A 15,894-nucleotide genomic window follows, 5' to 3' on the forward strand; every position below is an offset into this window, starting at 1 on the left:
CCACATGTCACTATTTGGTTATTCCATCAACCATATTAGTTTTTATTAGTACAAACGGATAAAATTTTTAACAGAAAGGACCAAGTTATTCTTTAATCTAATGTGCAAAGACTAATTTACCCATTTTTTAAGTAGAGAAAGCAAAATGCAATCTTAACTAGAGACTTCCATGATACTTTTACCTCCGCATAAAAATATGATCTTCTCAAACACAAGCTAGAATCTGCAACTTTATATATATAAAATATATATATTGGAACCATGACTAATGCTAGCATATGCTTCTTAAAATTCACTTCTGAGAACACAAACTTCATATATCATCTATATATATAAGCCTAAACTACAAATTAACTAAGCAACATCTGAAGTTGGTTATGGTCTGACAGTTGATTTGAAATAACCTCCGTTCTCGAAACAAATACAGAAAAATGAATTTCTTAGTGTTACAAAACTATCCTGTAATCATAGTTCGATGAAGCGAAACCTTACCGTTCCATGAAACCGCTCACTCCTATGCCATACACTTCCGGATATTTCTTGAAATAGCAGCACAAAGTAAATAGCCTGTGATCGTAACTGTGTCGACAGTGGAACACGAGAGATCTGCTCTCTTTTGCTATGAACTTGATTCAATCCGGATCATTAGGGTATGCAGTAGTTAAATCGATTCACTGCATTTACTGGCGTGGCCTTAATTCAAACTTGTATGCTTGTATTTCCATGGGAGGGATGATTACACGTCCATCTCGAGCAACATCACCAAATTGCTCAGTGTACCCTAGCATTTCCGTGTCGTCATGCAGAAGATTTAAAGAAGTTGCTCTTGCATTCAGCACTGTAAGATCTTTGAACATGTTGAATAGATTTACAGACTCATCAGCCACGGCTGTACATTGAGATCGGGCCTTCTTGCAGTAAGAAGAATCCCAGTTTCGCCTGTGCAACATTAAAACAAGCCGAGGATCTACAAGTTGCTGCTGCTGCTGAGAATATTTTGATGGTCGAGGGACTTTGAAACTCACGATATGCAGATCACACGGTAAGGGAGCAGCTAAAGGAGAAAAGGATCTCGAGTGTGTCGGCGCAGAAATTTCTTGTGGTTTCTTAGCAATGAATGCATGCAACGGATAGTTCAATTGAGCATTAACACGATGAGAAAGAAGAGATGGACTCAGTGGAAGAGGGTTCGAAACAGGATCCGAAGTCGAAGAAATGTTGGATTCCATCAGGATATGGAAAACAACATTCATTACATGATTGTCCATCACTCCCTGCCCAAGACCACGTCCATCATCTCTCACCAAACGACGGTCAAGCATAATCTCCAGCCACCCTTCTTTAAGGCTTGCAGCACCCAGTGCTTGCCGAGAATGAACTGAAAACCTCTGGCCATTTGACCCTTGCATGAAAGCAAGAGAGGGCATGGGATAGTAGTTTCCCTGCAACGGAATCTTATCATATGTTTCTCTCCGGCTCATTTGAAAGCCATTCAAGTCGGAGTAGAAAATTCTTTTATTATTGGTGTCTGTCTTATATCGAACAATTAACTCTCTGTCATTAAAATCCTTGCCAAGAAGCTCAACATGATATTCCTTCTCAATCAAAAAGTCCTGTACTGTATTGCCTCCATTGTAAATGCGAGTGCTATGAGAAACAGGTGTTTTCTCCCATGAAGTTTTCGGGTAAGAGTACACCTCTTGCATCAAGGGACCCTCGGAGATAACCAAATTCCCACCCGACTTAATTATAGGCTGAGCATCCCCATCCGGTAAGAAAAGGTATGCGCCTCCTGAACTTGAGTAAAGGGCTATCTCTTCAACCACGACATTTTGCAGACCATTTTTGTGGATTACTTTTTGCAACAATCCATGCTTAACATCAAAGGTGAGAACTTGATGCCGGTTCACGATTTCAACCGTATCTCCTTCTACTTTTGAGCATGCATAAGGTGCAAGGCATGGACCCGAACTCAACTTTGAAGAGAATTTGAGTTTTGCCGGCTTAGCTTTTTCGCATCCGGCAAAGCCATTAGCAATATAATATGTCTGCAAACCCATGGCAGGAATTGAAGCTTTCCAGTGGATGCGATGCCTGCCTGTAAAAATCTTGCTTTCGTCATGCTGCAATTCAGGAGAAACCTGGCTCTGCACACAAGTCCAATTTGAGTCCAAAACACTAACATCCGGTCTGCTAACAACTACCATCACAACCTCTTCTCGTGTTTGCTCAAGAGGATTAAAGAGTACAACTGACTGCACAGTTCCTTTGCGAGCACTGATTGCTCTATGCATAGGTAGAGCATCATATTTAGATCTCACCTGTTCAGGATCAAATAGCGCAGGGGTCTGATCATATTTCTCTTGGCGAATTCCGAGCAACACTTCAATTGCTTTGGACATGAAAATCTGCAGGTCCTGCAAAGAAGTGTGCATCCGAGTTCCATAATCGAGAACAACATGATCCTTAGCAGTTCCCGTCACCCCGTCATGATGCTGAAAAAGAGCTAAATTCCTTCTTGCAGCCGTCAACTTATAAGCATACCTCATTGGCAACTTTTCGCATTGTGGTCTCTGGCAATGACCAAGTAAGAATGCCATCAACATTTCTGATGCACGAAGCGTTTGTTCCAGTACCCGATCGACAGCTTTAAAGAAAGGTCTTGACACATAATAGCCGCTCCAATAATCTTTCTGCCTATCAGCATAAGTAAAGAAGTCACCTGATAAAGAAGGAAAACCACTGATCTGACCAGAGCCGATTTCTCTGGGAACGGAATAGTTTATTCTGTCAGCCTCCTCCCGAAGGGTCTGGAAATAGTCATCCAAAGTACCAAATTTCGCTTCCGCGTTTAAGCTGGGAGTGGAGTTGATGTAGTCAAATATCATTTGATAATTTCTAAACTGAGCTTCTGCTTCCTCAGCAGTAACATAGCGGAAATCATCTCCAAGAGGTACAAGAAGCGTATTGGTCCGGTACAGGGTCGATTTCTTCCGATATTGATCTAATAGTTTTAGTGCCCTCTCCTGCACATTTTCTGGGTTAGTCTCTACAGGATATTGTCCCCATGGACAGAGTTCATAAGAGAAACCATGTGAACGAGCAAAATCAAACTGACAACAAATTGCAGGCTCCGGTCCACAAGTATGTGGAATATCATATGAATAGAATGGCATCATATGAACAAAAATGTCAGTTGTTTCATTAGCATCCCAGCTCTGACGCCACACATATTCCAAGTTTTTATTCCAAGCAAGTTCCTTTTTCAGCTCGTAATGAGTCCTTTGAATAAGCATATTCTCGAACCCCATACGACGGAAGAGATAAGCCATGGTAGGTGAGTAACCAAATGGATCAATTGCCCAAGAATTTTTCGGAACAAACCCAATGGTGTCATTCAACCACATATTTCCCTCAGTTATCTGCATTTGCAAATATATAGGAAATTCAACATAAAGAACAAGGTTTCAAAGAATTTTTATGGATAAAAAACTACGAGAAACAGACAATCCCTGGATTTCACAAAGAATTTGAGGACGCGAAGGAAGAAAGAGACAAAGCAATTTAATGGATTTCACAAATGCAGAAGTAACCCTGGATTTTATAGGAGCTTTTCAAGTGAGAACCCAAAAATATATGAAAAGTTGATATTTTCACACATGATATCAAGGATCATAATCATTGACATGAACATAAAATCACAAGACAACCTTCTGAAAAGATGATCATAAAGCCAAATAAAATCATCAAGAAACCGGGATTCAAGGTTTACCTGCTCGATTATGGCAAAATAATGTGAATTTGCCTGTATCAGGACAAGAAAATAAAGTTGTTAAAGTCCAAATGAATGTTGGCCTGACTCAATATTTTCTTAAAGTACTCATGTTTGACACCCTTTTCTAATGCATATCAGACAAGAGGTATTGGATATATATTGAACATATTCATGAGGGACACATCCATATCCAATACAGACACCGTAGTCTGAGTAATGTAAGAAATAGCTACACTGAAGTATAATGCATGAATTTCTAGAATTACATCAGCTTGTAGGCATACCTCATCATTCATAACCCAGCCACCTCCTACTATTTCTAACTGGCCATTCTTCACCAAATTTGTAAAAGTCTCCCTTTTATCCTCCGAGGCATCTCTCCACCACCTTTCCAAATAAGACATCTCTTCCCATATGAACTTCCGCCGACGATCCTGCAAAACATTGGATTTGGGGTTTCATTTGCCATATAAATTGTCAGAACTAAATGCATACTTCATACATAAATTGGTCGAGATTCAATATGATTAATATTTGAAAGTCACAAGGAACATGAATCTCAAAATCACAAATACCTATAGGTTTTTCAATTTCAAGACTAAATAGGCATCCAACAAATCCATGATAGAGAACTAAACATCAATGTTGCACAAAAATCATCTTGGTGTAACATACGCATATTCAAGATGTAAATCAGCTTCGAACTAAAAGGGTAAAGCGACATTGACAACCATTGAATTCGCCGAAATTAACTTCCAACAATGAACCCCATATCTACTTCACTGATACTCATGTTATGTTATTTAGACAATTCACTTTTCTAAGAGTGTCCTTGTCTATCTAAGGTCAACACATGGTCAAACATGATTATGAGCATATGATCTTTGAAATATTTATATATATACATATCCTACACTTACCATGAGCTAAGGTAGCATAGCTCCAACAAACATCAAACTTTACTTTCCCAAAGGAATCGGAAGGATAAGTGGAATTCTATATTTACACAAAGGCAAAGAAAGATAACAAAAAATTCCCACAATTTCATTGAGATTCACTTTACTTCAGTACCATCCATCAACAAAAAAACTAAAACGCTCAAAAATCCCAAACAAATCTCTAAATTCATTCAACTCCAAATATATATACACAACAAAACAAGCTAACTCCAGACCTGTTAGATACCATCTATTACAAATAAATACATGAACCAATCTAGCTAAGCTTTGATCAAATTCGAATTGTTTTCAAACATTTCACCATCTTAACAAGAACCCATCGAAATTTAACAAAAAAAGAGTTACCTTTGATAAAGTGTGAACAACGGTATCAAGTATAAGCCTTGACTGCCTCTGATAATACTCTTCCACAGTAAACTTCCAGCCTGGATCATTATGAGAATGAGGTACCACAAAGATCTTCAATTTTTCACTGTCCCATTCATCTCCTTTATAGCTAACTTTCCACCCTTGAGTCCAGGCCCCTCCAGGTTTATCCAAGAACTCAATTTTATCATACAAATCTTTAGTGGTTATATCAACTGCGGCACCGGTTTGGTTTGGATTCAACCAGGGTTGTTTCCGGGTCACTGGTTTCCGGGTTGTGAGCCTTCGGGTCGAGGATGGGGGCTGGAGATGGGATGAAATGGGCTTTGGGATTCCAAAGAAAAAGAGAGTCAAGATGAAGAAGATGAAGGAAAGGGAAAGAGCTATGGTGAAGAAGTTGGTGAGGAGGAAGTTGATCAGAACCGTACGCTTCCGTGACTTTCGAGTGGGGTGGACTTTGAGGGTTGATTTGACGGTGGGTGATGAAGAAGGGAGTAATGACTGAGCCCATCCTCCTCCACGGCGGGTGTTGCTGCCAAGGTAGGAAGACAAAGACATGTTTTGGACTTGTCAACACAGCTTCTTCCTATGCCTTTCTATCTATGCTTAAGTCTTCATTTAGTGGGATCTAACTTCAAAGCAAGAAATTTATGATTATAACTTGTGCTTTGGTGAAGACTTTTAAGATGTAAGAAAATTTTGGATTTTTTTGAGTGCTTTTTCTTTCAAGTGTAGATCTATAGCGTTAGAAGACATTGATTTTTTTCGGTGCATGATTTGTGCCATTACAACCTACCAGTAACCTGCAATTTTATCGGAATTTCATAATCTAAATTATAGTTTTTTTAAGCCTTAAAACCATATATTTTTGACATTGTAGAAATTTTTAAATTAAAGGTAAAAAGATAAAAATAAGAGATTATAGTGGTTTTATATTGGTTTTTTAGAAATTAGTTTTTTTTAATATTGGAACCGGTTGAATTGATTAAAAGATAAACTAATTTTTCAATGTAAAACTTTTGTGGCATGACCAATAATAAATTGGTGTTGTTTTTCTCCTTTTATTTTAAGTGTTAATTTAAAAGATCTCCAAACTATTTTTTTAATGATTTTACTAGTTAATTTAACATTGATTTTTTTTCTTTTTCGGACGGACAATCCAAAAGGAGGTGATGGTATAATAAGCATATGTGTATGTATTACTACTGATAACAACTTTTGTTGGTCTTACTTCGGGTGTTAGACATGACGAAGATGTGCTTCTCTTGCTAGGGTTCATTGATCTTGTTGAGGAATTGAAACAGTTGAAAAGGATGATTATAAGCAAGAGGTCAAGCACCTTAGAATTATGGTAAGAGTGGTTAGGGAGAGGGAGCATAATCTTAAGGCCTAGCTTAGAAAAACGAGTTATTCATCATGCAAAAGTCTTAGGGCCAGTTCTTCATTACTTAAAAAAAGCACTTTGACTCTAGAAGTACTTTTGGAAGAAAAACTGTACAGAACAAGCTGCTTTTGGCTGAAACTTTTAGTTTTTTAGAGGTGCTTTTCAAAAATACTTCTGAAGAGGAAAAGCTAAAAATTTTAGCTTTTCCTCTCCCAAAAGCATTTTTGGTGCTTAATTACTTTTTTACCCCTCCAATAACATTTAACTTCCCTTTTTTTTCTTGGTGCTCAATTACAAATGTGTTAAAATAATTAATTAAAAATAAAAAAATATTTTTTAAAATACTAATTATAAATATTTAATAGTTATATTTAAATATTTAAAATATAGTTTGTAATAGCCAATTTACCCGGGCATGTGTAAATAAATAAAACCAATATAAAAAAAAATTAAAAGTCCATTTACATAAATAAATCCATTAAACAGTTAACAGAAACCCAAAATTACAACAAAACCCAATTAACCCAAGCCCAAAACCTAAATTTAACCTAACCCACTAGCCTAAAAACCTCTAGCCCAATGAGCCCAAAACGCAAAACAGAAGCAAGAAACCCTAGCAACATTCGGCTCCCAGCGCCACAGTAGCCAAACCTTCCTCCGCGCGTGCCAAGCCTTTGCGCCGCAGCCGAGCTATTCTTCACGCGCACCTCCGTACACGCCACGTCCACAGCTGTTCTTCATAAGAACCTTATCATAGCGTAGCGCTTTGAGGTGTTTGGAATATTCCCTTTTTGGTCCCTCATATTATTCGCGCGCTGCACTTTAGTCCTTTTTTATTTATTTTAATTCTGTTTGTTGCTTTTTAATTTTATTTTAATTCCATTTTGACCCATCATTCTTTTTTTCTTTTTCTTTTTCTCTTTTTACTTCTGTTTTAACAAATTCAATTCTTATTAGTGTATTTTTTAAATTTAATTGGTTCTTGTTTTTAATATGTTTGTTTTTAAATCTAGTATTACTTAATATTTAAAGTTAACATCGTTTTTATCACTAGTATTATTTTAAGATATAACATGTTATTATTTTAAATTATTATTAACATTATTTAAATTAATCATACATTAACTTTTCAAATTATGGTTTTAAACTTAACATATTATTATTTAATTCATCCTTAATTATTTTATATTTTTTATGAAAATTTGATATATTTTGTATACAGTTTTGATATTTTATAATATGTATTATTACTATTATGTTTCACTTTATATGTATTACCTATGTAAAATTAATATATGTATATTATTTGCTTCAAACTTATTTCAAATACTATTATGCAACATTTTTATTCTACTTTGAATCTATTTTATACTCATGTATATAATTTATTTTAAAACTTTGGTACATAGGATCTATAAATTAGAATTTCCCTTTTGTTATTTTTAGTGTATCTTTAAAAATTTTGATTAATAATTCATTTGATGTTTGACCGTTGATATTGGTATTTACATAATATATGATTGAAATTATTGTTGCTATGCTTGTTTGTATTTGTTTGTTAATTGTTTGTTATTCATTGGTGTACATTTTATTTTCGAATTATCCTTTTTGCGTTGTACATAAACATTCAGTCACATTACATTATTTAAAAGATTACATTTTATTAAAATATCGAAATAGTTTTATTTATAAGTTTCTAAAATACCCGGTATCCAAAGATTCTAAGAAAATCGTGCCCTAACTTACTGGGCTTCAATTTTCTTCGTTGAATTTAGGTGGCCGAGTATCTTTTTTCAATAAAATCATACAAATTTCAAATAAAGCTTATTCTCGAGAACTCAAATTGTTGAATCCTAACTCAAATAGTTTTATTTATTTAAATACATTTACAAGCCAATACAAGTCCTTCAAATCAAGCCAAAATCAAGTCTTATGCATGACATATCAATTCATATGACCAAGTGTCAAAACTTACCAAAATAACCTAATTCATATATATACATCCTTGTACTAAATTTGCCAATTCAAACCAATTATTAATATACCTATATGATTTTCATCTTTCATCCATTTCAAACACACATCAAACATATATAAACTCTATATACATATCAAAATATGTCTAACACAAGCCATTCCAATGGCTAGTCACAACCAAACACATACACACTATCATTGGTCAAATTTAGCCTATACATGCCATTATACCCAAAAGAAATTTTGCTATTTATATCGAATCGAGCTTAAGGATAATATGATGTTGCTCCGATAGGCTTCCAACCAAATCGAGGTTCCAAATTACTATAAAATAGAGGAAATAAAACAGAGGAAGCATTTAATGCTTAGTAAGTTCGTATAACAAAAATTAACTTACCATTCATTTTCATTAAAATAAACATACAAAATGCATCCAAGCAAATTGGCTAATAGCCTAAACACACAACTTCATCATACATGTTAGTCACTTACTTCACATGAATATTAAGAATCATGTATGAGCTCATCAATATCAAATTTCCACATATTTCGTGTATATACAGGTAATGATTCACTTTGAATTCATTTATTTTCTCATATTAGGATTTTACCTGTTAAATCATTTAAAATATCGATGGATACCTGGGTAGTACATACGAAGTGTACAAATTTGTAATTCATCAATTCATATTTGGGAATGCTCATATGAGCACATAAACGAGAAGCTCTCTTTCGTGTCATATAACAGGAAGCTCATGTAAGCTGTTGGCACCATTTTTTTGATAAAACGGGTCAACTTGGGTTTTGAAAATGAAAACAGAAACGGGAGTCGCCACCAATCTTTTTTGATAAGGTGTGATCGGGCCACCTTGAAAAGTGGTTGTTTTTAATAAACAATTTAATTTTATTAAAACAACGATTTTGGTCTACAAAATTCAGAAAAATGGGTTCGGGAATCGGTTACGTACGAAGAAGGGTTAGCACCCTCGTAACGCCCAAAATTGGTACCTAGTTGATTAGTTGATGTCTTAATGTCGAAAATTAAAAACTTTGAAGAATTTTAAAAATACGATCCTTGTATTAAAATGTTGAAAATTTTTGGGAAACGAAGCATATTAAATAGGCATATATAAATTATAAAATAAAAAATGTATATAAACATACATATATATATGTATATAAAAATTATAAAATATAAGATCAAAGATATGCACGTATACATATATAATTAAACCTAAAATTAAAAAGGTGTAAAAGAGTAAAAACAATAATAATAAGATTAAAATATATTTAAACTTAGATAAACAAATAAAATAGCAATATGATAACAATAATAATGTAAAAATCATAACATAATATAATAATATAATAGTGAGAAATAAATAAATAAATTTAAAAAAAACTGAGTTAATCAATAAAATAACAAAATAACAGAAAAAAGGACTAATTTGAATTCTAAGACAAAGATTCGGGGCAAAATCGAAAGTAAAATAAAAGGGGAGGACCAAATGGGCAAAATGAACAAATTCGGACACGTGTCCGCCTTCCAGTACGTCAGCGGGTCAAAGACCCAATCGAAAACCAAACAAAATTATGGGGGCCAAATTTATAAAAATGAATAAATAAGCAACAGGACCAAATCAAAATAAATTGAAAATGCGGAAGGACCTGGGTCGCAAATAACCCATTCCGTGAAAACGAGCGGATCCTCCCTGGAGCGGGTCGGGTCGCGCGCCAGTCTAAGGCAAAACGGCGCCGTTTTGGCTATTGGTGCTCAAGCCCAAAATGACGCCGTTTCATGCGTCCTATTTAAGTTAAATTTTTTAAAAAAAATTCATTCTTCATCCACTCCTAAAAAAAAGTTCTCTAAACTCTCTCAAGTCCTCTCCCCCTTTTGAAAATTCGGCCAGGAGTCCGGTCATTAGCCGCCGGCCGCCGTCCGCGGTGGCCGAGAAAACAAAAATAATCCCTTTTGAAGCCCTTTACACATGGAGCGAGGATCTGAGGCCAAAACCCCCGTAAACCCGGCCAAACCCGGCGGAGCAACGAAAAAACATGTCGTTTCTTCTCCTTTCCCGACGAGGCCATCGACGGCGAGTAGATCGGCCGACGTAGATGAGTTTCTTTTCCTCTTCTCTTTTTTTCCTTGGTTTCGTTTACAAAATAAAAAATAAAAAAATAGAAAGACTGAAATAAAAAAACAAAGAAATCACCTTTAAGTTTTTGTTTTCTTTTTGTTATTTTCCAATATGTCTGTAAAGAGGAAGAAGAAGTTACAATCCATTTGAATGGCCTCTATATAGCCATTTTACACCATTTTTATTTTATTATTGTTTCTACTGTCTTGTCCTTCTTTGCTTGCATGTTCTCCTTTGTTTTGCAGGTGGAGCAGGTGGTACAAGTGGCGGTGGCAAAGGGCAGGTGGCTGCGGCGGCAAAGGGCCAAAGGTCAAAAGATGCGGCGCTAAGGTTTTAGAAAGTCTGAAACCCTAGTTTGACTAAACTTTCTGGGTCTGATTTGATTTTTGGGCCATACGAGTTTTGGGCCATTGTAAGGGTTATTTGGGTTAGTTTTAGGTGGGTTTGGCATTTGGGCTTGTAATGGGCTGAACTTTAGCTTATTTTGGTTTTATTTATTTTTGGTTTAATTGGGCCCGGGCAAATTTGGGCTTCTACATAAGCCATGTAACGGGAAGCTTATCCGGGCTGTATAACGAGAAGCACATAAGAGCCAATAATGGGTAGCTCCGAAAAGCAATTAATCAGGAAGCTCTGGATATCCATCTATCGAGAAGTTCAAGCGAGCCAATATTGGGAAGCTCCGAAGAGCCATTAATCAAGAAGCTCACAAAGAGCCTTTAATCGGGAAGCTCACGAAGAGCCATATATCGGGATGCTCATAAGAACTGTAGTGTGTCTACAACACATGCAGAATCACAACCAATCGGGATACTCCGAAGAGTTATTAACGGAAAGCTCTCAAGAACCATATAATGGGAAGCTTGAGAGGGCCATATATCGGGATGCTCATGAGAGTTAATAACGGGATGCTCTTTCGAGCTGTAGTGTGTCCGCAACATATACAGGACCACAACCAATTCGGGAACCCTGTATCCATCGAATTTTATTTATTCAAACGGGACTTAATACTTGATGATCATTTTCAGGTATGTAATAAATTTCTTATACACAGAAATTATACAAACACATACATAGAATTCAATTAACACACATAAATTCTCAATTTAGTTACACGAAATTACCTCGACAAGTGTTCATGTACGCAAAATCTACTAATCCAATACTTTTTCTTTTCCTCTAACTCCATATTTGGTCTATCTAAATCTATATTAATGAATTTATCATTAATTTAATACAATCAATCCAATTCACATCTTAGGAAAAAGTACCATTTTGCCCCTATACTTTTATTTAACTCTAATTTCATCCCTAGGCTTGGAAAATGAAATTCATGCAATTTAATCTTTATTCCAAGCCTAGACGATTTTTACATATAACATTAGCAGCCAATGTATTTCACAAAATTTAGAATTTTTCCATAAATTTTCATCTTTACAATTTAGTCCATAAATCATAATTTCATCAAAATTCCATTTACAAAAGTTGTTTATTTATCAATAACCTTTCATTTTCTACCATAAAACTTCATAATTCATGCATACTCATACATGGCAAAACCCTAGCACTTTGATAACTTTACAAATTAATCCCCAAGATAGCTAGATTAAGCTATTATGATCTCGAAAATATAAAAATCATTAAAAACGAGACTTGAATACTCACCTAATTGAGCCAAAGTAAGCTTGTCTATCTTCAAGCTTCAAACTAGGGTTTCTATGTCTTTTGATTTTAGAAAAGATGATAAATGATGATATTTTGTTTTATTTTATTATTTTTCATCTTTATTTTTCATCTTTCCAATTTTATACTTTTCTTTTCTTAATTTTCCATTGATGACTAATCATCCTTATTTACTAACTTTTCTAAATGATCTATTTGCCATATAAGGACCTCAAATTTTGAATTTCATAGCTATTTGATACTTATAGCTATTAGAACTCAACTTTTGCATTTCATGCAATTTGGTTATTTCCATCTAATTAGACATGTAACGTATAAAATTTCTTTACAAAATTTTCATACGATATTTCAATCATAATGCAGACCATGAAATAATTTTAAAATAATTCTTCTTCCGGACTCAGATTTGTGGTCCCAAAACCACTGTTCCAATTTTATTGAAAACGGGTTGTTAAACCTTGGCCAAAATACTCAAAATCTCCAACAAGCTTCCAACCGATCGAGCTTCCAATAATCTAAAAAACAAAGGAAAATAACTACGTAAGCAACAAGTGCTTAGTTAGCTCATATAAACTTAAACATAACTTACCACCTCAATAACACAATTCATAGATTAAGCATAAACCATTACCAATACCAAGAGCTTAGTATAAGCCTATTCAAGCATCATCAAGCTCAAATGTTAGTAGGTTCATCAACATCACATATAAGCTCATTTATATCATAAGTAGATTTCATAAGTTACATTACATATGCATCACCCTTTTCATAAAATCATGAACATTTCTATTAACTTATTTACCTTTCCATTCCTTTTCTTACCCGTTGAACTATCTAGGATTGCATCAGATATTCGAGAATACTCACACACATAGTGTACCTTTCCATATAACTGTAACATTTCCTTTACATCATTGCTCAGACGAGCTGTGAAATGGGTCTGCTCACACGAGCTGTGGGTCAGAATGTAAGCTACACGATGCTGCTCACACGAGTTGTAGAGAATCCGCAACAAATGCAGGACCTCAACCATTTATAGGACATTCAAGACCAGCACCGGAAACATGAAATCCCTAATGACATGTCATTTGTATCCTAAGAATTCTTAAGGTTCAACCGGGACTCATTATCTGTCAATTCATCATAACATGGATACATATATATATATATATATATATATTCATTTATATTAAAACAACATAATAAACATTCAATTTAGCTAACGTTAAAATGATCACAGCTCATATAAACTTACCTCGATAACCAAGGCGTAGAAGTAGAATCGAACACTAATCTGAAGCTTTAGTTTTTCCTCGATTTAAGTTCGATTGTGGTTTATCTTGATCTAAATAAATAATTTCATTCAATTAAATACTTCCAGTATTCAATTCAATCCATAATTCATATTTATGAAAAATTACAAAATTATCCCTAATACTTTGAATTTTCACAATTTAGTCTTTAAGCTCAAAACTTAAATATAACGTATTTTAGCCTAAATCCAACTTAATCAATATTAAAAGAGACCTTGAAACAACCCATTAATACCAAAATTTCACAATAAAACCCATATATTTACACTTTTAACAATTTAATCCCTAATTAAAATTTCACCAAAAATCACTTACAAAACATGTTTAATTTACAACCAAAACTAATAATCTATCAACTAACATCAAAACCTATTCAAAAAAATCCATGGAAAGCCCCTCAACCTTTAAAATTTTTGCAAATTAACCCCCGGGATAGCTAGATTAAGCTAAATCGAACTCAAAAATATAAAAATTATTAAAAACGGGACTGAAATCACATACCGTGCAAGAATTTGTACTAGTCGAACCTTCAAAGCACAAAAATGGCTATTTCTTACCTTAATTTCAATGGAGAAAACAATTAGGGAAGATGATACCAATTTTGTCTTATTTTAGTTTAAGTTAATTTATTAAAATACCATTTTAACCTTAGTTATTAATTTTAAAATAAACTAAATCATGTTCATATTTGTCCACTAACATTAAGGTGGTGTAATTACTATCTAGATCCTTTAGATTTCCTTTCCATAGCCATTTGACCCTTTAACAAATAGAACTCAATTTTACACCTTTTACAATTTAGTACTTTTCACTTAATTAACCATTTAAACATTAAAATTTGTTAACGAAATTTTAATACAACCTTAATATAATCTTATAAACATTAGATAAATCATAAAATAATAATTCACTAATCAAAATTGTGGTCCCGAAACTACTATTTTTGACAACACCGAAAACGAGATATTACAATTGAACTCTCCCTTATTATATACAATTATGAAAATAACTTTATAGATGTTTGCACAATGACCTTGTCATAAGTGTGTTGTCCTCATAGGATATCATTTATCTGTTTGGGTTAAATTTGTTCACCGAATATGTTCCTATTTTATCTCATGGTAACTATTACATCTTCCTTTATAAAAAATCAATTACTAAAAGATAGTAATTAAATTATTTGTCCTAGATAAATGACCCATGGCCATGCTACTTTTCTACCTATCATGTAATTCCATTGAGAGGATTTCATTAACCTTTTATTGGGCTATGAATTCCACTATTGTAAATGATGCTAAGTCATGCAAAAGTCATATACCCATCATACTAGCTTTTGGTTCTTTGATTGTTTAAACTCAAGTTTTCAATACATTAAAGTATACAAGTCAAGCACACATAGTTAGTCACCTACTTAGGATTGAGATAAGTTACACTATGAACATCACAAATGAATTAATCCATAAATGGATCTAGCATTAATTCAAATTAGGTCATGTATGATGTATTGTCAATCCAGACAATCACATCTATGTCTCTATGTTTTGAGGGTCAACCGCACTGATACCTAAGACAAGGTATCTCCCCAATTGAACTTGACAAACGACATAACAATCCTTTAATCGACTTGTTCAATTTCAATTCATCAAACTACGGACGTTTTATATTGCATACTAATATAATTTTTCTTCTCGCATTATGATTCGATCACATAATGCAATTTAACATTAGTTAAATGTTAGGTAATTAGTGAGCTAATATTTGCCTACATTTTTCATTACTTGCAAAAACCATCGAGGACCGATACAAACATTACTAATATGAATAATGAAATTTTATTAAACCAATCTGTTAAAAAATTACAAATAGAAATGACGAGTAAACTATTCTTAGGATAATAGATCCTTACAGATGATTTGGGAAACCTATATTAGGAGCAAAGATATGTGGGAAATTTAAAAATCCACATACATATTTTGTGATAAGTGTATTGTAAGATCATTTGAAGTTGGATCACAATTTAATCTACGATTCTATTGTTGCATTGGTCAAAGTAGATTCTTCCATACTCATTTAAGTCTTGATTGCAAAATTTTGGAATATATATCATTATTTTGTCTTGTACAAGAAAGCATGGCAAGCAAAGCAAAAGGCCATAAAGTGATTATATGAAGGCTAGGAGTAATCATACAAACAACTACATAGTTAGGGAGTTATGCCTCAAGAGCATGTTCTTGGTACAATATTCAATATGGAAACAGTCCTTGCATACAATAACAATAATTTAGCTTGGGGCACTTGT

At 34.0% G+C, this 15,894-nt stretch overlaps 1 protein-coding gene across 1 annotated transcript; it reads right to left on the minus strand.

Moving 5' to 3' along the window:
- Window positions 1-266: 266 nt before the first annotated feature.
- Window positions 267-5,886, minus strand: LOC105768375 (alpha-mannosidase 2). Its single transcript, XM_012588269.2, has 4 exons — window positions 5,080-5,886; window positions 4,060-4,209; window positions 3,773-3,805; window positions 267-3,422 (listed from the first exon to the last, which is right to left on the minus strand). Exons 1-4 carry the CDS (start codon window positions 5,656-5,658, stop codon window positions 681-683), a joined length of 3,504 nt encoding a protein of 1,167 aa, XP_012443723.1. The 5' UTR covers window positions 5,659-5,886; the 3' UTR covers window positions 267-680.
- Between the last annotated feature and the right edge of the window lie 10,008 nt (window positions 5,887-15,894).

The sequence above is a fragment of the Gossypium raimondii genome, chromosome 7 (assembly GCF_025698545.1).
Source record: "Gossypium raimondii isolate GPD5lz chromosome 7, ASM2569854v1, whole genome shotgun sequence".
NCBI classification, from domain to species: Eukaryota; Viridiplantae; Streptophyta; class Magnoliopsida; order Malvales; family Malvaceae; genus Gossypium; species Gossypium raimondii.